Genomic DNA, 24,445 nt, shown 5'->3' on the forward strand with positions numbered 1-24,445 from the left:
ACAACTGGCAGAATCATCTCAAATTAGAAAAACTTACAAGAGACATCTCTCAGAAGGACTGTGCCAGGAGTAGCTGGGCTTCAGGAACAACAGGAACCAATAACTTGAATGCCATCATGATTTTATTTTCCTCACTGTGCACTTCTAATTCACCCTGATCACTTTCTCTGCAGACTAGCTGTTGCATCCATTTGGTCTTGTGACAAAATGTTCCTAGTCCAGTAATTTGGGAAAGGGACACAGTGATGTAGATTGGATCCTCTGCTGGATCAGTCAGCTGTGGCCAAGAAGGTGTGATTATGCAAAGACATAGTGGTTTCTTCAGGACTTACATGGATGGAGTAAGGAGGGAAGCACAAAAGAGAGATGCTTAACACCTAGTTCCCGAAACATCCACATTCCCATCCTGCCATGCTAGTGGGCTTTACTGGCAATATGTTTAAAAAAAAGGTCCCCAGACTGAGCTTGCTTGCATCCAAGTGGTGGAAGATGGATGTGCAACCAAACAAGTGATAGATGATGTTGGTTTTATAGTAGTGGAAGTTCAGCTGAGATGGGAGTGAAGAATAAATAGGTGAGCAGTTAGGCTAGGTCCGATGCAACTCGAATGTGCCAACAGTGCAAAGGAAGAATGAAGGATACCTTTACATTTTTTGAGTTTCAGCAGCTTGTTATGTTTTAGAAAATTCAAATGATCTAAATCTTAATTTCTTTGCATAGCTGTCTAAACTGACTTAATTTAAAAGACTTACAGCCAGACCAGTTTATTAATATGCTCTATGGCTCTGGTGGCCTGGCACTGAACTGCATTTCTGAAACACAGATTCCTTGGTTGTAAGAAATATAAGACATGCTTGTTCCTTGCTGAGGAGGCTTTGCCATAGTCCCACAGTTGCTGTCAGGATGGCCTGCAGCACACCTGTAGGAGCCTCGCATTTGTCATCCTTCATTGTGCTCTTTTTCAGACAGCATACTGGTTCTTCTTCCATCTCCTGTTGCACTGGGTGGGCTTTCTGCCTTGGGATGAGCACATTTTGCTCCAGTCTCACTGTTCTGGGTCTTGCCTTTTACCAGGGCTTCTCATTGTTCTTCATCTTTTCTATCCTTGCTTGCCTAATGTTTTTGAAAATTGTAATTTATATTTTGAAACACTTAAAGTTTCACAGGATTGTGACAATTAATGAGAGATACCTAGTACACTTTACCAAGTGTTTCCCTGTAGTGACATCATCTTGCAAAACTTTTGTACAGTATCACAGCTGGGCTGTTAATGTTGATACAGTTCAGATGTGAAACAGTTGCCATAATGTTTGGACCTGTAGTTTCCCTTTTGTTATTTTTTGACTCACTCATCTCTTAGATGCTTTCCTCTGTGCTCTTATTCATTGACCCAGGGATTAAGGTGAGTCAAAGGTCCTAATAGGTTTCACCTCTGTTTGATAAGACTGTTTTCACGTTGTCAAGAGTTTCTAGCAATGATAATTTTTTTTGTTCATCTTGAAATAACTTGCCTGGAGTAAATACCATTTGGTTGGTATTTTAAGGCTTAAGATAGCCTTAAAATTTAGGAGAATATCTGGCCTGCTGTGGCTCTGCTGGCCTTAATTTCAGGCAGGTCACATGAAGGTGAAGTGTATGGGGGCTGTGATGGTACTAATTCCTTAAGATGTGGGCCCCCTAATCAAAGGTTCTTTTCCCCCAAAAGGACAGTTCTGCACAGAGGATGTGGATGAGTGCCTGCTGCAACCCAATGCCTGTCAGAATGGAGGCACCTGCACCAACCGCAATGGGGGGTATGGCTGTGTGTGTGTGAATGGCTGGAGTGGAGATGACTGTAGTGAGAACATCGACGATTGTGCCTTCGCCTCCTGCACTCCTGGCTCCACCTGCATTGACCGTGTGGCCTCCTTTGCTTGCATGTGTCCAGAGGGAAAGGCAGGTAAGGCCAATGGAAGGACAGAGCTGGAGAGTGAGGGGTGGGGCAGTGAGCATTCAGGGCTTCTGCTGTATCTTTTGTCTGGCAGCTGTGCTCCATGAATTACCATCTGTAGGAACATACCACTCAGGACTGTTTTTCGGGAAATGTTATCTGCTAACCAAAGATCTGGGAAGTTAGTCTCCTTCTTAGGACTTCTACTTCTAATCTTCAATCTGTGCTTTGTTTTGTTATCCTAGAAAATGAAAGCTAGGCTAGATGCAGTGGTGCACTCCTGTCATCCCAGCAGCCCTGGAGGCTGAGGCAGGAGGATTACAACTTCAAATCAGCCTCAGCAACTTTGCCCTAAGCAGCTAAATGAGACCCTGACTCAAAATAAAAAAATAAAAAGGGCTGGGAATGTGGCCCAGTAGTAAAGTACCCGTTGGTTCGATTCCTGTTACTAAGAAAAAAGAAAGAAAAGAAAATGAAGGACAGTAACTGTGGTCTTTGGAGCATCTGCAGAACTCTTCAAGATCTTAGACTGAAAAGTACTTCAGAAATTCCTACTAGATGATGAATAAATGAATTCACAGGCTTGATTTTAAGAAGAAGTAGTCCACTTACTAAGAAGGAATTGGCAGGAGAGACAGGAGGAGAAGTGCATTTCAATCCTCAGTGTCTATGGAAATATTCCTCTAAAGGAGGGTTTCTTCATACTACAAAGTTAACCCTGCTCTTTCTGTGTAATAGCTTCTACTTCTAGAAGTATGACAGCAACATGGGGGTGGATGTGATGGAAAAAAGATGGTTTAGCCAAGATAACTTTTTACCCAGCAGTTTTGAAATGTGGTTATATTTCTTCTGCCTTTCCAAAAGCCACACCTTCAGCTTTGAGAAATAAGCCTTAGTAAATAACAGACTGGAAAACTGAGTTCCCACTTGAACTCTATGGAACAGGAAGTCTAGAATGTCCTCAGAAACCTGAAGGCATCTGAGCCAAGTGTCAATGCCATTAAACTGCCATTCTAGTAGAGGAGGATGACATCGGTTCCTGTTTTCTTTTGAGACTGGAGAGATGCATATGGGCCCATGACCATCAGGTAGAGTGACACTGGAGAAGGAAGATGTCAGATAAAACAGGATGCATGCAGTATTTGAATTTTATTTTAAAAATTTGTTGATCAGAAGTTCAATTTAACTCTGCATCTTCTATTTTATTTGCTAAATCTGACAATCCAGGGACTGTCTCCGTGTTCTGGAGTTACTCTTCTAATTTCTGGCCTATATGCATCTCTGCACTGGAAGAGATGTCTAGTTGAGGGCTCAGGGTTGGAACATGGGCTTGTCTGAAACAGCTAGCTGCTTTGCTGATGCTGCAGTGTGTCCCTGGATAGGACCAGGTGAAGGGGACATTGACTCTAAATCTTTATGTTGGATTGTGAGGAACTTGGTGAAAGAGAAAGTTCTTCTCCAAATGAGAGATGTTTTCTCTCTCTACACTTGCCCCCACTCTGGCAGGTCTCTTATGTCATCTGGATGATGCCTGCATCAGCAATCCTTGCCACAAGGGGGCGCTGTGTGACACCAACCCCCTGAATGGGCAGTACATCTGCACCTGCCCACAGGGCTACAAAGGGGCGGACTGCACAGAAGATGTGGATGAGTGTGCCATGGGTGAGTACACAACCTTTCTCTGCTTCCAGTGGGTGTCAGATCAGCAAGTATTTCATCGGGAGCTCATGTTACTCCAGGAGCATGTTACATCCCAAATCTCAGATCTCTCCTATTAGGTATCCCTGTTTGCAATTAACTCTTCAGCCTAACCATATATTCCATTCTGGGAACTAAATATATGCAAGGTCTATACTTGATTTTTCTTATAAAGCCTTCCTCAGTGGCAGTTTGGACTATAAAATACAGAAAACCCGGCACGGTGGCGCATGCCTGTAATCCCAATGGCTTGGGAGGCTAAGGCAGGAGGATTGTGAGTTCAAAGCCACCCTCAGCAAAAGTGAGTCATTAAGTAACTCAGTGAGACCCTGTCTCTAAATAAAATACAAAATGGGGCTGGGGATATGGCTCAGTGATCAAGTGCCCCTGAGTTCAGTCCCCGGTACCCATGCTCCCCAAAAAAAGAGAATACAGAAAGGCACGAGAGTAAAGATTGCCTATTCCTTTTTTATTTTTATTTTTTCTTTGTAAGTTATGTAAGACATGAGAAGGTAGAAAGCTTAGGAAATACGTCGTCAGATGCTCTTCTGTAGTCTGCATTTGTGGAAACTCTGACCTGTGCTTGGGTCCTGATAATTGGTGCTTGTGTCTTGCAGCCAACAGCAATCCTTGTGAGCATGCTGGCAGGTGTGTGAACACAGATGGCAGCTTCCACTGCGAGTGTCTCAAGGGCTATGGGGGACCTCGCTGTGAGATGGACATCAATGAGTGTCATTCAGACCCCTGCCAGAATGATGCCACCTGCCTGGATAAGATTGGAGGCTTCACCTGCCTGTGCATGCCAGGTAAATGTATGCCTTCATGCTGGGGTGTGAGATGAGAGGTGGCACTGCACTTGTCCTAGGGAGCACTCAGGAACCAGGGGGAGTCCATGCACTGTATCAGCATTTCATTCCCTGACTGGTCACTTTAGGATGTCTGGGCTCCCAGGCATCTTTCTTTCTTACAGAGAAGCGTGCAAGATGGGAACTGGCAGAGCAATGTCGACCAAATTGAACAAGCTCTTTGTGTCAAAGCCAGATGCATACCACAGAACATATCAGAGGCGATATACTATAAGACTTTTTTAAAAATAGCTAACTTTCCTGATCCTCCAATGTATTGCATAATACGTCCCATTCCATTAATGGAACTGGATCTTACCTGCAGCATATGCTTAGTGGTGCCCTGGAGCTCTTCTGCAGAGATAGTTCTTGAATCCTCAGAGGCCCAACTAACACTAGTGAAGTGACAGCTGAGGTGGCTGCTTTGGCTGATGAAGGATGCCAGCTGCTATAGCTGTGGACCATGCCCTGACTTTGACTTACACCTTGATTATAGTAGCAACCCACTCGGGTGGCATTTAAGAACTCAGGGGAGGGACACTTTGTGTCTGGCACTGTCTGGAATGTGTGCATTGACACAGAAAGCACTGTAGAGTCTGTTTGCATGTTAGGTCTCACCAGTGTCTTATGAGGTAGCCCCTGTCACCTCTTCACAGTGACAAAGGTCTTTCACATTATCCATTAACCTAATTACAGGAACTATTTCTTGACATGGCAGAGTCCCTTAGTCTTGGCAGTAATATCCATGCTCATAGAAGTAGTAGCCATCTCTGCACACTGTGTTTTCTTGGCTGGAGTCCACCTCTGTGTCTTTCTGAGCCATATGTGGTCTGTTTTGTGCAGGCTTCAAAGGTGTGCATTGTGAACTAGAGATCAACGAATGTCAGAGCAACCCTTGTGTGAACAATGGGCAGTGTGTGGACAAAGTCAACCGCTTCCAGTGTCTCTGTCCCCCTGGTAAGTGCCCACCACCTGGCCCTGTTTCCTTCTGAAGCACAAAGCCTACTGACCATGGGAAGGGAGGGAGCATGTGTGTGGGCTATGCATGAGGAAATCATTAAAATGAGGACTTGGTGAGAGGCGTGTGTGGAGGGATGGGGAATTGCTTTAGCTAGCTTATCTTCCAAGTCCTTTGTGGATGGAGGTCCAAGTCTGTTCTGGAATGGTCCATGACCTCTGTCTGTGTGTGTATTTCAGAGCTCTCACTCCCACAGAAGCCACGGTTGTAGGCTGTTCAGGATTCCTTTTTCCCCGTATGGGTCATACTCTCGAAGCCCCTCTGTGAGGTTTTATTGTTTTGAAATTTTTTTCACCCCACAAATCCAAACAGACAACATGCATCCAGTTTCTTCTGCAAGAACCTCTGTTATTTCCCTTCATGCTTTTGTTGAAGACGTGCCAGTTGTCTCCCAGCAACTGTGGCCTGCCTACTTTGTCTCCAGAGAGAGGGTCCCTTTGTCTCTGAAGATCTGGGTGCTCATTTGAGGGTTCTATGTAGCATTTCATTTTCTCTTGCTCCCTCTAGAGCTGATATCACTCTAAAGGAGCAATGGTGGAGACAAGAGGGCTTCTGACCCTGAGTTTCTCCCAGGTATCCTGGTCACCTGCTAGGGAGAACCACTGTGTAGGGAGAATCACTTGCTAGGGAGGTCACTGGGTTGACCCACAACATGGGCTCTAGTGGTAACCTAACCCACCTCCATAGGTATCATCCACTCAACAAGTAAGAAAGACACAGGATAGACTTTGACTTGGTCATTATTTTGCCTCCCCAAGGTTTCACGGGGCCAGTATGCCAGATTGACATTGATGACTGTTCCAGTACTCCGTGTCTGAATGGGGCCAAATGTATTGATCACCCAAATGGTTATGAATGCCAGTGTGCTACTGGTAAGTGCCTGCTTACTTGTCATCCCCCAGGAATTTCCTCTGCACAAGATGGCAACAGTCCTCTGATAGCTTCTCTGTGTTAGAGACAGAGGGGCCTCTGCTCTAACACTCAGGGGCTGCCCTGTGTTAGAGCTGCTGATAGCAGACTTTCTGATGTTCTCATGGTTCCCTCCTATACCCCCTGTTCTTCCATCATGGTAGTGGTCTGGCCTGGATATTCCACTGATGTCCATGTCTTTTTGGCACATGGAGAGCAATGAGCTTCCAGCTGGCTTGACTGACTCATTTGGGAAAGTAGGATTCCCATGGAAAGCTATTGCACTGGGACTTCTCTATAGTTGCCCTTTTTGTCTCTTGAGGCCAGTGACCTGAAAAGGCTTAGGAATCTACAGGCTGAGTGTGTGCAGGTGTGGACGCTCAGACACCGTGGCTCTTAGGTATGTAGCCAACAGGCAAGAGCTCTGGCTAGGAAGTTAGGGTTTCCTTGCTGACTTCTGGTATTAGAATCCAAAGCATCTGTTCACAGAGATGAACAGATCTGTGAACCTATGGCCTTTTTTTTTTTTTTACTTTGGAGAATATTTTATTAAGTCAAATGCCCCTTTTACATGTTTGCTTCTTTGTAGATAAGTAATGTCTAGAAAGCCTAAACATTATTAGAAAAGATGATAGCCTTTATTATCTGACTGCTTGAGGAAAAAAGTTAAAAATATAATTCAAGACAGTTATAAATATAATTCAGATTTATTTAGAAGAATTTGTAAAGAGTTGTAGTCATTGAACGAATGATTTCTTTCTGATTGTAGAAAAGCAAACAGTCACAAAATCACACACAGTGCTACTGTTTTTATATTAGACCTCCTTGGTGAGGTCAACTCCAATGAGCCACTGAACTTTTAAAAATAACCTATTGTCTTTCATTGGAGAAACTCCAGTATTTGTCCTCTTGTCACACCTAAGCCTCACTGGAGAGAGGCTAAAAATCACCTTTTGGGAGGAAGGTGGGGGTTACCCAGGGGCACTTAACCACTGAGCCATACCTCCGGCCCTTTTTGTTTTTTATTTTGAGAGAGGGTCTCACTAAGTTGCTTAAGGCCTTGCTAAGTTGCTGAGGCTGGGTTTGAACTTAATGATCCTCCTGCCTCAGGCTCCTAAGCCATTGGGATTACAGGTGTGCACACCACACCCAGCTTGGATTCACTTTTTTAAAGGAGGATAGGCCTCCTAGAGTCTGTTGGGAAGGGGAAAAATGTGGGCATATCTAAATCTTGAAAGGAGGAACACCCTTTTTCACTTAAATGCTCATAACTGTTACACTCACTTGTTTTGTTCAACAGGTATTTATTAAAAATCTCGTGTATATGCTTAATGCTTTGGAAGGGGTGAAGCAGAATAAAGTTCCCTGTCCTCCAAAGTCAGAAAGTCAGAATTGGGAACACTAGGTTCATGAACCATTATTCAGTACATATGTTTTGGGTTTGGGAGAAAAAGAAATCAGATATTAAAAGAAAAAAAAAAAAAAGTCAAGAGTAGCTTCCCTGAAACCCAGTAAGACGGGAGGCTGAGGTTAAAGCCTTTGTGCAGTGAAATTAGTTATCAGTCTCAAAGTGCATTAGTCCTGCCAATCTGATGTTCTTTATTTTGAGCACAGCTCCCCAGGCCTGCTTTCTAAATCAAAACAAACAACCAGTTCCCACTGCTCAAAACCAGCAGTAATATTCATTCAGATGTGGAATGTGTAGGGTACATAGATTAATTGCTCTTGGGTTCAGGTGTGTGGTATCTGGCTTTGAAGATTCCTTGGTAAAATTCCTTCCCAAGGTTTCACTGGTGTATTATGTGAGGAGAACATCGACAACTGTGACCCTGATCCTTGCCACCATGGCCAGTGCCAGGATGGGATTGATTCCTACACTTGCATCTGCAACCCCGGGTACATGGGTGCCATCTGCAGTGACCAAATTGATGAATGTTATAGCAGCCCTTGCTTGAATGATGGGCGCTGCATTGACCTAGTGAATGGCTACCAGTGCAACTGCCAGCCGGGCACATCAGGTAAGCCTGCTTTGGTTATGTTGGGTTGGGGATTTTCATTTCTTAAACACAATTTACATAGACCTCTCCAATTTTTTTGACATTTGCACAGATACCTAAAAAATATTTCTGATTCTGAGAGGCACAGCCAAAGCCACAAGCATGAATATCTCCAACATAAATGGTTCTACTTTGGGGAGAAGTTAGAGACAATAATTGTGCCATTCCAGTGGGGGGTGTGTGTGGTGTGTGTGTGTGTGTGTTTCATTTAATGGAGGCATATCACTTCAAAATATAAGATTATTTTTTTTGAGTGTTTATCCCCATTTATTTCAGAGTGAAGGTTTATTTATTTATTTATTTTTTAAATTTATTTTTATTTTTGCATTACAATTCTTTTTTTTAAATTGGTTGTTCAAAACATTACAAAGCTCTTGACATATCATATTTCATACATTTGATTCAAGTGGGTTATGAACTCCCATTTTTACCCTGTATACAGATTGCAGAATCACATCGGTTACACATCCACGTTTTTACATATTGCCATACTAGTGACTGTTGTATTCTGCTGCCTTTCCTGTCCTGTACTATCCCCCCTCCCCTCCCCTCCCATCTTCTCTCTCTACCCCATCTATTGTAATTCATTTCTCTCCCTTGATTTTTTTCCCTTTCCCCTCACATCCTCTTATATGTAATTTTGTATAACAATGAGGGTCTCCTGCCATTTCCATGCAAATTCCCTTCTCTCTCCCTTTCCCTCCCACCTCTCCTCCCTGTTTAATGTTAATCTTTTTCTCATGCTCTTCCTCCCTGCTCTGTTTTTAGTTGCTCTCCTTATATCAAAGAAGACATTTGGCATTTGTTTTTTAGGGATTGGCTATCTTACACTTAGCATAAAAAATATAAGATTATTTTTAGAATTGAAATGTGTCTTATCTTTGTGGCTTGATGAATTTTCTTTAAGTCACTTTTATTGAGAATTGCCTGTGTTCTTTCCATCCCTCCCTCCTTCCTTCCTTCCATTCACCTTTTTTTTTTTTCTTTCATGTTCAGTCTCTTTAATTTTGATGGTTTTCTTTTGCTGCTTATATCTACTGGGTCTTCAGGCATTGGGGAGACTCTAAGGGAGAGGACACACTTTGTTACATAGTAATTGTGAAGAATGGATAGACACTGCTGTCTGTCCTTAGAGTCCAGTGCTATTCCCTGACTGTGGTTGAAGGCTACATGGTAGGGGGAGAATCTGCTGCTCCTTCTGTGTGGAATTTGGAGTTGTTTTCTCTGAGAGAACATTTCACAGGTTTCACTGGCTTCTGTTTTACATATTATAGGAATAATTATGGACACAACTGTGATTAATAGAGGGAGTACTGTGTTCCAGATCAAAGGAAAATGTATTAGTGGAAGATTAACCAGTGTGTGCCTTTGCTAGAAGAAAAATTGCCAATATCAGGGGAAATTTATTGAGAAATCAACCTGGACTTAAGGAAAATGGTCTATGTGGGTGGCAGAGGTAGGGGACATGGTTAGCTGCCTTCATTTTATAGTGTTATTTCCAAATCTATTTCTTCAAACTTGTAAAAGGCCCTGGTCTTCATCCAGGCCCTCACACATGCCAAGTTTGAAAACAAAGTCCTTTTTGACTTGCCTGAACATAAGAAACACATCCCATTCCTTCAGAGCTGAGAAGGCCTGCCCCTCCCCACGTTTAGATAAGTCCCTTAAAGGGCTTGTAGATCTTTGTAAAACCTTCCAAAAGCACTTTGCTCCAGGGCTGGTCTCCAACATGAGAATTGCTTTATGAAAAGAAATTTGAGAGATTTACCAGTACTTTCATGGCCTTTAGAATGGAGGTGTTACTGTGGGCCTTGCTGTCATTCTGGTTATAACAGCCATGCTGGGAACCTGGATGAGAGGTGGGTTGATGAGCGCTTTGTTTCCTGTGGGATTACATCATTATGCCAGAAGGCATCAGGTGTGTTTTCTAGGGAGGGCATGGTATAAGTAGCTGTCACTAAGAGGCAAGGGGTAAATATGAATATTCTGTAGCAGGCAGCATGGAGAGGGAAGCGAGGAAGGTCTCAGGGCCCTGCCAAATCCATTCCTCCAGCTATTAAAAAAATTCATGCAAAGAACTGCCAGCAAAGTAAAGAAATGTTGGTCTCCATACTGCTTTCTATATTGGCTTCACTAATTTGCAGTCCCATCAGCAATATATGAGTGTGCCTTTTCCCCCACATCCTCTACAACACTTATTTTTGTTTTTCTTCATAATAACTGCCATTCTGACTGGTATCTTAGAGTCGTTTTGATTTGCATTTCTCTACTTGCTAGAGATGATGAACATTTTTTCATATATTTGTTGATTGATTGTATATCCTCTTCTGAGAAGTGTCTGTTCAGGTCCTTGGCCCATTTATTGTTTGGGTTATTTGTTTTTTTGGTGTTTATCATTTTGAGTTCTTTATATACCCTATAAATTAGTGCACTATCTGATGTGTGAGGGGTAAAAATTTGCTCCCAAGATGTAGGCTTTCTGTTCACCTCACAGATTATTTCTTTTGCTGAGAAAAAACTTTTTAGTTTGAGTCCATCCCATTTATTGATTCTTGGTTTTAATTCTTGTGCTGTAGGAGTCTTATTAAGGAAGTTGGGGCCTAATCCCACATGATGAAGATTAGGGCTTTGACCCAGCTATCCCTCTCCTCTGTCTATACCCAAAGGACTTAAAAACAGCATACTACAGGGACACAGCCACATCAATGTTTATAGCAACACAATTTACGATAGCTAAACTGTGGAATCAACCTGGATGCCCTTCAGTAGATGAACGGATTAAAAAAATTTCATATACACAATGAAATATTACTCAGCAATAAAAAAGAATAAAATCATGGCATTTGCAGGTAAATGGATGCAGTTGGAGGAGATAATGCTAAGTGAAGTTAGCCAATCCAAAAAAAAAAAAAAAATAAGACGGATGTTTTCTCTGATATAAGGTGACTGGCTCATAGTGGGGTAGGAAGAGGGAGCATGGGAGGGATAGACGAACTCTAGATAGGGCAGAGAGGTGGGAGGTGAAGGGAGGGGGCAGGGAGTTAGCAATGATGGTGGCATGTGATGGACATCATTTTCCAAAGTACGTGTATGAAGACATGAATTGGTGTGAACATACTTTATATGCAATCAGAGATATGAAAAATTGTGTTCTATATGTGTTATAAGAATTGTGATGCATTCTGCTGTCATGTATTTAAAAAATAAAAGCAATTAAAAAAATAGAAAGAAATGTTGGTCTGTAGTGGGTAGAGAAAGAACTGACATGTGCCAGGGGCCTGCTTGGAACATCCATTAATTGAGGCATTATGAATAGACTCTTCCTAGAGTTAGAATCCCAATCCATTTATTGAATGTTCTGTGTTGATGGTTTAGCACTTGGATGGGATCTGGATGGAAGTGATGTGTTACAACTTGCTAACTATAGTTGCAGTAGTCACATGCTGGGTCCTTAAAGGGAGAGACACTACTCAGAGTATCAGTGCCTTCTCTTATCTATGCTATTATGATGATAAAACTGTTTTGAGTAATTAGTTTCTATGGATTTCAGGAAACAAAACTCAACTTGAGCTAGCTTAAAGAACCATGAACAAACAACAAAATAGACAATTTTAGTGAAGGCTCGCAGAAGTCTCTTATGTAGATTCTAAGCAAGAATGGAATTATTGGGCTGTCGGGAAAATAGCACAAAGCAAGGCATTTTGTAGCTCAGTGGTCACATAGGTCACATTTCTACATAGGAGCTCATTGGCCCGACCTGATACAGATGTCAGTTCCTCCTCAAGTAAACTATGGCCCTGGGGCTAGAGCTACATTGGATTTAAAGACTTCATGGGGCTGCCTTCATGGATTGAGGACAAAGATGGGTTGTCAGTCAAGGGCTAGACAAGGGTTACACATCTCCTACGTGTGTAACTTGTACATGGGAGTATGGGAATCCTTTTCTCATTTATGGCTAGTGCGGCATGAGAGCCTCTTTAACATAGAAAGACAGCGTGGCTTGCTGTAAAGAACACAGAGCTGTGAACAAGAAGACAAGGCCTCACTGAAGCTGGGCAAGTCAGCAGTGCCATTTGTAAAATGGTGTAACACGGCTGGGTTTAAAGCTTGGCTGAGAGAATTAGCAAAAAAATCACAAAACTGCAAGGCCAGCTGCTTTGCACACAATGGCCCAATAAATTTTTAATACCATAGTAATTACTAATAAAAAAATAAAATTTGTGAATGAATCAATCATGACATTTTGTTCTAGAAATTGTTTATTTATATTCTTATTGTGTTTTTATTGTTAGACTGTTTTTACTACCCACATATTCTTCCATGATAACTTAGGAAACATCATTAAATCCATGTTAAATAAACAGTGAGAAATCATGAGTGTTAAATTACTTTACCAGTACAATACCATGGTAACACTAATGATTGATATAGCCTTACTCTTTCGTTATCCATATTTACAACCAAGCCTGTGTCAGCACAGCTAGACCCTTCTGTTCATCTGTGGAACAGAACAGAATAAGACAGTGCAACAGTAAAGGCAATTCCATATTTGTTTAAAGATCATCCTGAGCTTAGCTTTTAGCATTGATCTTCAGTGTCAAGCTTAAGGTGATGGATCCAAGTTCTAAATTCTAATTTTGATTTTAAAGCCCAAATTTATTTTCAGCATGAAGTGCTATCAGTTGTGTCCCTCAAAATGACAGGTTTCTTTCTTTCACTTAATATTTGCTAAGCACTCAAGTCTGATGAACTTTGGCTTATCTGTCAGTTGTTCTTTCAACTACGTGGGGTTTCATACAGAAGGCAGCTATTTCAGCTCACAACTTGAACAGTTGCATGACTGCTTCTCCTGACATGATGTTCACACTTGTATGCACAGAAATCCTTCTGTGCTTCCCCTTTCATCACACATAACAGGGGAGGTACATTTGAGGTTCAAGATTTAATGAAGTTACGATGTTTATAGTTTTAATCTCTTTGCCAAAGCCATTCTTAGGTGAACTGTCTCTTGTGTTTATTTAACTGTGGGCAGCATGGATACGAAGATACAGTAACTACTAGCACAATTTAGTTCCACTGCCTGATTCCCACCACATGCCAGCAGTTTTATCCCCATTGCCTTTGCAAACATCAGTGTGAATATCAACACAGCAAAAAAAAAAAAAAAAAAAAGCAAGTAATAGCTAAATAGCTATTTGTGAGTAATAAAATCCTTCTGACTTCAAGGTTCTCCTGAAAGAGTCTGTGGACTGTACTTTGAGAAGTGCTGCTGTGTTCTGTCCAGGGCTGCCTGGATTACATTTAGACTTCTTACTCCACAGCATCACAGACAAAAGCTGGGTTGTATCTGTGATAATATGGAATGATTTCTCTTTGTTTCTCCTTTTAGGGATTAATTGTGAAATCAATTTTGATGACTGTGCTAGCAACCCTTGTGTCCATGGTGCTTGTATGGATGGCATCAATCGTTACAGTTGTGTCTGCTTGCCAGGATTCACAGGTAATGCTTCATGCACTTCAGCCCCATCACTTTGGGAAAATGGGACATCTGAGGGAAAATCACTTTTCAAATGTCTCTTGTTTCTTGGTGTCTCTGGAAGGTTTGAAATCTGCTTCTGTACTTCTCTGATCCAGTTTTCTGCTCATAAATCTTCCTTAAACTGAAACATGCTATATTTCATTTATTAGGTTTTACCATCATTGTGCTTGAGTTAAGTTACCTCCAAAGCCAACTTTATTTTCCTGCAAGCAGTAGTTGGTACCTTCTGTAAATCCATATGCGAGGTAAACTTGCAAAACAGCACTTTTTGTCTCATGTCCTTCCTCTTTTGGGGAGACTATTTAATAAAATTGTAACTTGAGGGGACCACCTTAGTTTGCCTGCATGAACAAGATCTTTCTGTGCAGGAGGAAGAAAGTAAATGGCTAAAATAGCTTAGCAAGTCATTCCTACTGAAGTACAAATAGCTAGAACACTAGCACATGCAAACCCGTGTACACGGGCACATCCATGCATCTCTCTCCTCTTTCCTTGTTAATATTACCTTTCCTTTTACCTTCCTGTATAAAGTTCCTGAGGCTACTGAGGAAACCTAGCCCCTCACTGACATCTAAGCTGCTACAGGCACCATGAGAGGGATTCACAATGTATTCTATTCTTTCCTGTCAGTGCCACAGACAAGTAGGCCCTAATGTAATACCCTTTAATAATGACCATGTGGTCATTTGCACTTCAGGTGAGAGACTCCTTATGAGCTTTTGGCAGAGGCAGCAGGAGCCAAATGAAGAATGTCTGCCATTGCCATGTGTTCTCTAGTTCACAAGCACTTTTCCAGTTTGTATGACTGTTGTTGCTAGACAGGAATGTTTGTGGCTCCAGTGATTCTTGTTCATTGGAAATCAACGAGAAGCCAAGTATGATGAAAGCTTTCAAGCCAAGACCATGCAGTAGAGTGGTGGCCTGATGGACTTGTGCATCCTGAAAACTGTCACTCCAGTATTAGGTGGCAGCCAACAGAATGCATGGAAATTCCTGCTATTAGGATAATAGGTGCACTGTTGTTAAATGGGTAGTATGAAGAAAATAGCTAGCACATATTTTGAGCTATGCATCAAGTTAAGTGCCAAATCACAATTGTCACAGCTGTTTTTGTTCCTCTGGTATTGATGAGAAATCCAGAGCTTAGAGAGGTGAAGTGATGTTATCAGTGTATTCTACCCCAGACATCTGATCCCAGAGCCCTGGTTAATTTGTGGATTTATGTAAGACTTACTTATTTGTTTTCTCAAATGTCAGTGCATCATATTCTTTCTCTTTTTAACATTCAGCAACCCAGCAAGGTCAAGGAGGGAGGGCGCATAGGGCTAGAAATATTCTAAATAAACTTAAGGTGAAGTATGAAACTGCATAACCAAGAAATGGAATGTTTTGATTACTGGGCGGTACCCTGTTCTTGGAACTGTTTTCTGTGTCTGACATTTTTTTTTTTTTTAAATCAGTAGCTGAAAATATCTAAGATGACTGTGGTGTATACTCACGAGTGGTAAATGAAAAGTGTTTTATTCTTTCCCCTGTTTTAATTTAATACATTCCCCCTATTATTTTAATAACAGCTTTAAAAGACTTAAGGGATGTTTTTGTTTTTGTTTTTTCTTTCTTTAAGACTAAGTTCTCTGTTTTATTCAAAAAGGATTTCTTGATACTTTTTGAATAAATAGGAGAAAGAAAGGAATTGTGATAATCCTGTGAACTACTTTTCAGTTTTACATAGCACCACATTCGTTATCTTGAATTCTCCAATAGTCTAGAAAGGAAGTTCTGCCATCCTCATTTAATAAATAAGGCAGCTGAGAGACAGAGCTTGATATGCCCATATCCTTAGCTAGTGAGTTGCAGAGAGGGCTGTGAATTCTCAGAAGGCAGGAACTTCCCTTTATTATCCTTCTAGCAATATCTAGCACAGAAGAACACTCAATAAATGTTGCTGGATGAATGAGTTGAGTGAATTGTACTCAAAATAAAGCACTTCTGTTATTCAACCCAGACCCTAATGCCTGGACTAAACACCAGTTCATTGAGAATTCATTAAGTACCTACCAAGTAGGAAAGACAGGGTAACTTCTCATTTCAATAATTGCTGAGCCAGGGGCTAGAGTTGTGGCTCAGTGGTAGAGGGCTTGCCTAGCACATGTGAGGCACTGGGTTTGATCCTTGGCACTACATAAAAACAAATAAATAAAACAAAGATATTGTGTCCAACTACAACTAAAAAAAAGATATGTATCTTTGTTTTATTTATTTGTTTTTATGTGGTGCCGAGGATCAAACCCAGCACCTCACATGTGCTAGGCAAGCCCTCTACCACTGAGCCACAACCCCAGCCCCTAAAAAAATATATTTAAAAAAAATTGCTGAGCCCCACAACAGACATGATTGCACTGAGCATTTTTGGTGCCCTGTGGACATTCCACGAAGGCATGACCTTTCTGGTGGAGCCACTGCTGAAGACTGCACAAGCCACTTAAAACTCTCATAAAAAGATTGCTTGAAAATTTGTTCTGGGAAGAATTCTAAAGCAAATGAAGGGCTGGGGAGTGTAGTTCAGTGGTAGAATATTTGCCCAGCATGTACAAGGCCCCAAGTTTGATGACCAGCACTGCAAAGAAAAAAGAGAGGGAAAGAAACGGGAGGGCAGAGGAGAGGAGAGACTCAAGAGGCTGAGGTGGAAGGATGGCTTGAGCCCAAGATTTGAACACTAGCCTGAATTGCATAGTGAGACACCATCTCTCAACAAAATAAAACAAAGCCAAAAAAACACAATCAAAACAAACAAAAATGAATGAAGAAAACTTGAGAGCATCTGTGGAGATGCTTCCCAAAAAGGACCACAAGTGGATAGCTGTTTCCTTTCATACTCTACTGGATTGCAAGCCATGGACAGCCTAGCAGTTGAAGAGCTGTGGTTCATATTTTGGTGCCATTGGCAAACATCTAAAAGAATCAGTGGTCAAGGCCAAGGAAATAGCATTTTAAAACGAGTTATTAATAAAACACTTAGAGAAAAATAGCATCCACTTCCAGATTATGGGTCTTCACCACAAGAACCACCAATAATGGTTTAGAGAGCAACAGAGAGTGAAAAAAATGTTAATACCCATACTTTAAAGGGTGTGTGTCTATTTCATTTGGAATTTCCTGTTCTAAATGCAGGGTTGCTCTTTCTTACATTTAAAAAAATGTGTATTTTTTATCTGAGTCAGAAAATTGTATTCTTGGTAATTCATATGTTCCTTCATGGCAGTTGCTTGATTCCCATTTATTTACAGAATTATGGGCAATTTAAAAATTTCACATCATTTTCGAATATATAGTCAAATCTCAATTATTGTAAATTTAACAACTAAAAACACTTGTATAACTGGCCCATTGTCACATTATTCACCCAAATGACAGTGAAAAACTAGGCTATTGCAGACTTCTTTTCAAAGTTCAATCTTGGGTATGGCTTGGAAGAAGAACACACTCATTTCAGTTTCACGTACTCCCAGCATCTATCAACATTGTTAAAGAATGAAAAGTATAAGTGTTTAGTGCAGAATTTCTCAACCTAATGTTTGAACCACCTGCATGTTTTAAAATGTGGCTGTTGGGCCCCACCCATCACAATCTATGCAGTAGGGCCTAAGGATCTCGTTTTGAGCAAGAACTTTAAGTGGCTATTTTGCACATTAAAGTTTGAGAACCATTGTTTAGACTGAGAGATAATGGTGTTTTCTTAGTTTTTAGGGAGCCATAAAATTATGTTTAGAAACTCTACTTTCTGAGGCAGAAAATGGAGTAAATGATACTCTTAAGAATCAAAACAAAATGCCTTTCTTTTTAATCAATTTCATCATTAAACTAAGTTAATAGTCCATTGACTAAGCATTCTAGTTCACCATAGTTAATAGTCCATTGACATAGCATTCTAGTTCACCTCTTCCATAGACATGGAAGAGGTTGACTAACTGAAAAGTGAATTGGTGGTAAGCCAGTGGAAAGCACGTTCCAGAGGCTTCTGGGAGTGTGCTTACAGCAGCAGCATCAGGAGCAGCCATCTTTGCTGACCTCTGAGGTTCTCTTCAAACCTTGTGAGGTTTCTCCATTTCTAAGGTGAAAATGGAAAGAAATACATGACAACATGGTATAGCACTTTTCTTGTGTTAACTTTTCTTCATTAACAACTGCCAATGCCCCCTGCAACTTCCTTGAATGGTATTAAGTGCTCTTAAGTGTCTCATTACTTAAATTTTTTTATTGGTGCATTATAATCATACATGATAGTGGGATGTACTGTTGTTACATGTGCATACATGCACAGAACAACTAGGTCAACTCCACCTCCCAGTAACTATTCCTTAAACCTTGACATTTGGTGTTCCAAGGCACCTCATAGCCTGTGCAGATGAAGAGTGTCACCCTGTGTGTATATCAGTTCTGGATGTGCTCCTGAATATCTGGGATTTGACTAACAGCATCCCCTTCTCTGCAGGGCAGAGATGTAACATCGACATTGATGAGTGTGCCTCCAATCCTTGTCGCAAGGGTGCAACGTGTATCAATGATGTGAATGGTTTCCGCTGCATGTGCCCCGAGGGGCCTCATCACCCCAGCTGCTACTCTCAGGTGAATGAGTGCCTGAGCAGTCCCTGCATCCATGGCAACTGTACTGGGGGCCTCAGTGGGTGAGTAGCTGCCATATGTTGGCCGGTTCCTGTCTGTTGACCTGTGTCAAGCCATTTGGCTTTTGGCGTTGGTGATAGCCTGCAGAAGTCATTTGGATACTTGTCCTGCAATTTGGCTGAAGGTTTTGGAAACAAACTGCCACAAACTCTTCTAATTTATCACTTTGTCTATGGAAGCTAGCCCCGCCTTCCATGGTGGAGGACCTGGGAAGAAAGTAAGGAGGATTGTCTGCTTTACATAAGTAGTGTAAGGACCTCATGGGAGGAGTCCAGGCTTATTTCATGAGTCTTTGGCAATTGTGTTTTAGAACTTATTACAAGATTGAGTTCTGAGGAGTTTTCTAGCATCATTTTTTAACGACTTTTTAAACACAGCCTACCTTTGTTCATCATAGTACTTGTTCAGTTCCACTCTGGAGTGGAACTGGTTCAGCCAACTTTAGACTTGATTCTGATAAAACATTTGCAGTTGGCATGTCCCTCAGAGTTGTATAATGTATTGGTAATTTTTAGAACCACAGCGTAACCTTAGGTTCTCTGAGAAGGTCTTCACTTTTATTGTGCTTGCCATAAGACACGGTTTTAGACATTGCCATTTTCCACACTTACAATAGGTGAAAGAATGAGAGTGTTTTAGGAAATAAAGTTTTTTTCAAAATGAGTTAACTTGGTATTCATGTCTCAGAGTATGACATCCTTAAAAACACCCCCTTCCATCTACCCTTTTCCCACAAATCTCCTGTGAAACATAGCTATCATTTCCTGATAGTACTCTCTAAGTGATACTGATATTCAAGTACGATACTGTATATTTCGGATGCCTTTATTTTATGCTCTTTCTTGATCAACACCCTGGGTGCTTTCTGAGGCAGAGTAAAGCAAGACTCAGATGTAAGACATCCAGGGAGTTATTCATTGTGTCTTAAAGTCTTTGCTACTGTCTTATTTCCAGGTGTCTGTTTTGCAACACAAACTAGGGATCTTAAGGTTTGTTTTACCTTAGATTTATGTGTAATAAAATTAGTTTTGTAAATTATTCATTTTAGTGTTTCCTGCAGAGTGGCCCAATATATATATATATATATATATATATATATATATATATATATATATGACCAGTCATTGTTTATATATGAAATTCACTATAATTAATTAATTTCACTAGCTTCTTGGTGAGCTAGGGAAGCACCACATAGGTCTCTTTACTGAATATACCAGATGGGCCCAATGACTCTATGTAGAGTCATAGAAGAATATGAGATTACCTTACTAAAGAGCTCCTGCCTCCTCATTTCATCACCAACTCCTTTATTTTATTCTCTGACTCTACTGTACATTTTTGTGGGGTCTTCTTTTAGATATAAGTGCCTTTGTGATGCAGGATGGATTGGCACCAACTGTGAAGTGGACAAAAATGAATGTCTTTCTAACCCATGCCAAAATGGAGGAACTTGTGACAATCTGGTGAATGGATACAAGTGCACTTGCAAGAAGGGCTTTAAAGGTGAAAACAAAAGTACATCTTTTATGTCTCTTATTGTCTTATTGCATACTACATGGCTCAGTTCTTTCCATTTCTGTTTTCTCATTCATTCATTCATATGGTAAACATGGAGGAATTAGTATTTGTGAGACATTTGGGGGAGGAAAAATTACTTGTATAGATGAAATTTCTGCCTTCAGCCTGACAGAGAGGCAAGCTGTTAAAACAGTTCATATTTAAGATGCTCAGTTAAGACTCACACAGCTTTGGACAAGTGCCTAATTGTAGGGTCATTGGTCTAGGTTTCATTCTATGGTAATTCAAATAGCTCTATAGAAATATAATATTTTGCTTTCTAGTTAGGGTAGCAACATCACAGACTCAGCTGTGTTTGGAACCTTCTCATAAACTCTTTCACACATCAAGGTATTTTTATTTAGTTTTTTATTGCCTTTTGGAAAAATGCATAGCAGTGAAATTGTATAAGCCTTTTTTTTGAGTTCACACTTGTATTTGCACTATTATAAGTTTTCACTTGGAAACTCATGAGAGATAAATATATGGGTAGATCATTTGTATTTATGCTTACATTACCCATTGATTTCTTCACTCAAAAACCGTGATTGGCTATTATGTTATATCAGCATGTTTTAGTGCCGTTTTATTTGATTACAGATTAAGCATCCCTAGTCCAAAAATATAAAATGCTCCAATATCTGAAACTTTCCTAGCACCAGCACGCTGCCATAGGTGGAGAATTTCACACTCAACCTCATATGACAGGTCAAAGAAAAAATACAGGTTCATTAGAAATATTGTATGGAATTATCTTCAGGCTATGTGTGTATATGAAACAAATTTGATTTTTTTTTTTTTTTTTTGGTTTAGACTTAGGTTCTGTCTCATTATCTGTATGCAAGTATCCAAAATCCAAAAAATCCAAACTCTAAAACAATTCTGATGTTAAGCATTTTAGATGATACTTAAACTGTAACTGAAATTTTTCTGAGACCTATTTCAGTCATTTTCTGATATATTGCATTACATTTGCAAAGAAATTTGTAGATACAAAGGCATCTTTCTTTATTTCATTGAGACATGCTTATCAGTGAGTAAACTAAAACTCAAAATGTAAAATCCAACTTCTTATGCCCAGTTAGTATTAGAGTACAACTGAGCCCAGTTCTCTATACTCCTAGATAATCAATTTCTCCTTTACTGTGCTGTAGTTTTTCTATTTTTTTGTGTGAAACTTTACCAGAAATGCAAAAGGTAGGCAATATTGGGTACTATCCTATATCTATTGATCTTTTGTTGCTTTTATCCATTATTTAGTGGGATTAAATGTCATGCTTTGAATCAGGAGAAAAACAATTTTTTGACTTCAGACGTACCCCACTTGATGGTAGAGACTATGAGACTATGAGACTATGAGAGTGGGCATAAATCAGAGGCTTTGATTATGTATTCAAAAACATTTTCTTTATTGCTGACCAGAAACTTTGCATAAAAAGGCCTATGTTTAGATAACAAATGTTTCAACCCTTAGCATCTTGGTTTATTATTAAGAAACTACTTGTAATTGGAGGAGTAATAGGCTCTCAGGCCATTAGAATAAACTGTTATTACTTTCATCTTTTGACCGATTGATCATTCACTGACTGACTATATGCCAGGGACATATGACCAAAATGAATAAGCAGGTGTTCCAATGGTCTGAAACAACGAGTGCCATTTCAGAGGTGTTTAATTTTTACCACCAAGAGAACTGGTTGGTCATTGAGGTAAAGAGGAGGCTGACAGAAAGTCACTGTGTGTGTGTGGTTTTCACTTTTCTGCCTACAGGCCACAACTGCCAGGTGAATATTGATGAATGTGCCTCAAATCCTTGTCTGAACCAGGGGACCTGCTTTGATGATGTTAGTGGCTATACTTGCCACTGTGTGCTGCCCTACACAGGTGGGTGCTGTAGGTGCCTGCAGTGAGCATAGGGGATGTCTGACCAAGCCAGGTCAGTGAGCACTGTGAGCTTCAGTGAGGCAGGTCTGTGGGGCCCTGATGCTGCTCGAGGAATCACTGCTTGGGTGTCCTTCCTGCCCTCACTGACTGCAACCTGAGTTCGGAAAATTTGGGATGGGGAAATACATTGGTCTTCTTAATGCTTTAGTGTTTGGACTTTATATCTGACTGGAATCTGGTATGTAGCTGATGGACTTAGTTCATCATTTGAACGGACCATGTGTTTTGATGAACTGTGTCAGACAGACACTGTTTTGTTGTTGTTGTTGTTTGTCCTGGAGATTGAATTCCAGGGCATCACATATGCTAGGCAAGTGCTCTGCCACTGAGTTAACACCCACAGTTCTCCAACACTTTTTATATTTTGGGTTATTTAATCTTGTCTTCAATAATTCTACAATGTAGAATTTCCTGTCTCACGAAGATAAGTAGGAGATAGAGCATTTGCCCATAAATCTCTGAGTCTGAAGGTTTTCCTGTTAACTGCCATTCTAATCCTAACATTCAAACGTCAGTCTTACTCAGAAATATTGTCCCCTGAATGCCTCTTTCACACAGAGAAGACAAAAGTGTGATTTCAGTTGACCTCAACTGTTCTGTTTTGGTAGGTATATTTGGCACTTTGGACATTCTTCCTGTTTTCTCCTATGTCTTCATTGCCATTGCATGGTGGTTGCACTTGTATGCCTTGCTCACCTCCTTGTCGTCCATTTTCTTCATCCATGAGGAACAGACACAACTGTGGCTTTGCCTGTTTGAGCAGTGCACAGCATGCAGACAGGAACACACCAGACCTGTCATTCCCTGGGTCTTGGGCAGTTAGCCGCAGCAGTTCATGGTGACTGAGCTGTGCAGAGCAGCAGGATGGCCACAAGCATGACTGAAAGACTTGTCTCTTCTTTGTTACCTTTGCTCCTTAGAAGAAGTGGTAATGTAGGGAAATTGCATTTAACCCTCCTGGCTCATAAACTCAAAGTTATAAGAGATTCTGTCTCTAGACAAAGAAAGTACAAATAACGTCATTCCAGAGGCTTGTTGATCTCATTTGTTGGTAGCAAAAAGACATCTCACATTGGATGCAGTGGCACACACCTGTAATCCCAGCAGCCTGGGAGGCTGAGGCAGGAGGATCGTGAGTTCAAACACAGGCTCAGCAACTGAGTGAGGCCCTAAGCAACTTAATGAGACCCTGTCTCTAAATAAAATACAAAAAGGGCTAGGATGTGGCTTAGTGGTTAAGTGCCCTGGGGTTCAGTCCTCGGTACCGTCCCCTTACTCCCTCCCTCCAAAAAAACCCCAAAATATCTCACAGCCACAAAGCCTGAGAATGGACAGCTGTGGATATACACAGGTGTCACTGTGCTCAGCTACTTTGGGGACTTACTTGCTGTGTATCTTAGGTGTACAGCTCATCTGCAGATGATCTGTTTTCTCATCATGCTTTTCCGATGCACTGATATATTTGGCTTTTTGCTGGATATTGATTTTTCATTAGCATCCTTGTTTAAAAAATTTACAACGGAGAGTGAGCCTGACTGAACACAACTATGCAGATTAGCCTTGTAGCTGTGCGTGGTTAAAGGCTGTAAGCTTTGTCAGGTTTGCCCAGCGTAAGGGAACCAAGCACCCTTATAAGCCACTATTCTCCTACTTTTTAAAAGTGGGTTTAAGATATTTTGGTGAACATTTGGTGATTTTTTTTCCTGAGTACAAAACTTTAGAACGAAAATTTTAATTTGAGAATAAATTAAAAAAAAAAAAAAAACCTCATCTAGCTGGGGATGTAGCTCAGTGGTAGAGTGCTTGCCTGGCATGTGTGAAGCCCTGGATCTGGTCCCTGGCACTACAAAAAATAAAGTAAAAACCTCATCCCCTTTTAATAATAGCGTTCCTATTTAATTATTTCTTGCTGTGAGTTTATATCTAACATACTAAAGTAGGAAGTGGTGGGCAGATACCAGTGTCATATTCATACATTATAAGGAGTCAGGTTGCCTGGCAATCAGAGCTGCTCCACTGTCTTCTACTTGTACAGTAGTGCCCATTGCCTTCCAGTTAACCCATTCCCTGGAACAGTTCAGCTGAGGTTGGAGGAGCAGGAGGCCATGGTTCAGTCTGTGAGGCTGAGCTTCAGTGTAGCTGAATCTTAACTATGGAAATGCAAAAATTATCTCATCTGATGAATGCAGGTGTCCAAATCCATGGAACCACTTGTGATGATAATAGCAAAATTAGTAGCAGCCTAACAGTAATTGAATACTC

General features: G+C 40.8%; 1 protein-coding gene across 1 annotated transcript in view; it reads left to right on the forward strand.

The window, feature by feature from the left end:
- Window positions 1-24,445, forward strand: part of Notch2 (notch receptor 2) — a 152,811-nt gene that overhangs the window by 94,160 nt on the left and 34,206 nt on the right. The window contains exons 6-15 of the mRNA XM_015505075.2: window positions 1,706-1,939; window positions 3,437-3,592; window positions 4,246-4,434; window positions 5,317-5,430; window positions 6,250-6,363; window positions 8,185-8,418; window positions 13,847-13,957; window positions 18,489-18,681; window positions 20,040-20,185; window positions 22,010-22,123. Coding sequence (XP_015360561.1) covers window positions 1,706-1,939; window positions 3,437-3,592; window positions 4,246-4,434; window positions 5,317-5,430; window positions 6,250-6,363; window positions 8,185-8,418; window positions 13,847-13,957; window positions 18,489-18,681; window positions 20,040-20,185; window positions 22,010-22,123 — 1,605 coding nt within the window. The remainder of the gene's footprint in view (window positions 1-1,705; window positions 1,940-3,436; window positions 3,593-4,245; window positions 4,435-5,316; window positions 5,431-6,249; window positions 6,364-8,184; window positions 8,419-13,846; window positions 13,958-18,488; window positions 18,682-20,039; window positions 20,186-22,009; window positions 22,124-24,445) is intronic.

The sequence above is a fragment of the Marmota marmota genome, unplaced genomic scaffold (assembly GCF_001458135.2).
Source record: "Marmota marmota marmota unplaced genomic scaffold, marMar, whole genome shotgun sequence".
Classification (NCBI taxonomy): Eukaryota; Metazoa; Chordata; class Mammalia; order Rodentia; family Sciuridae; genus Marmota; species Marmota marmota.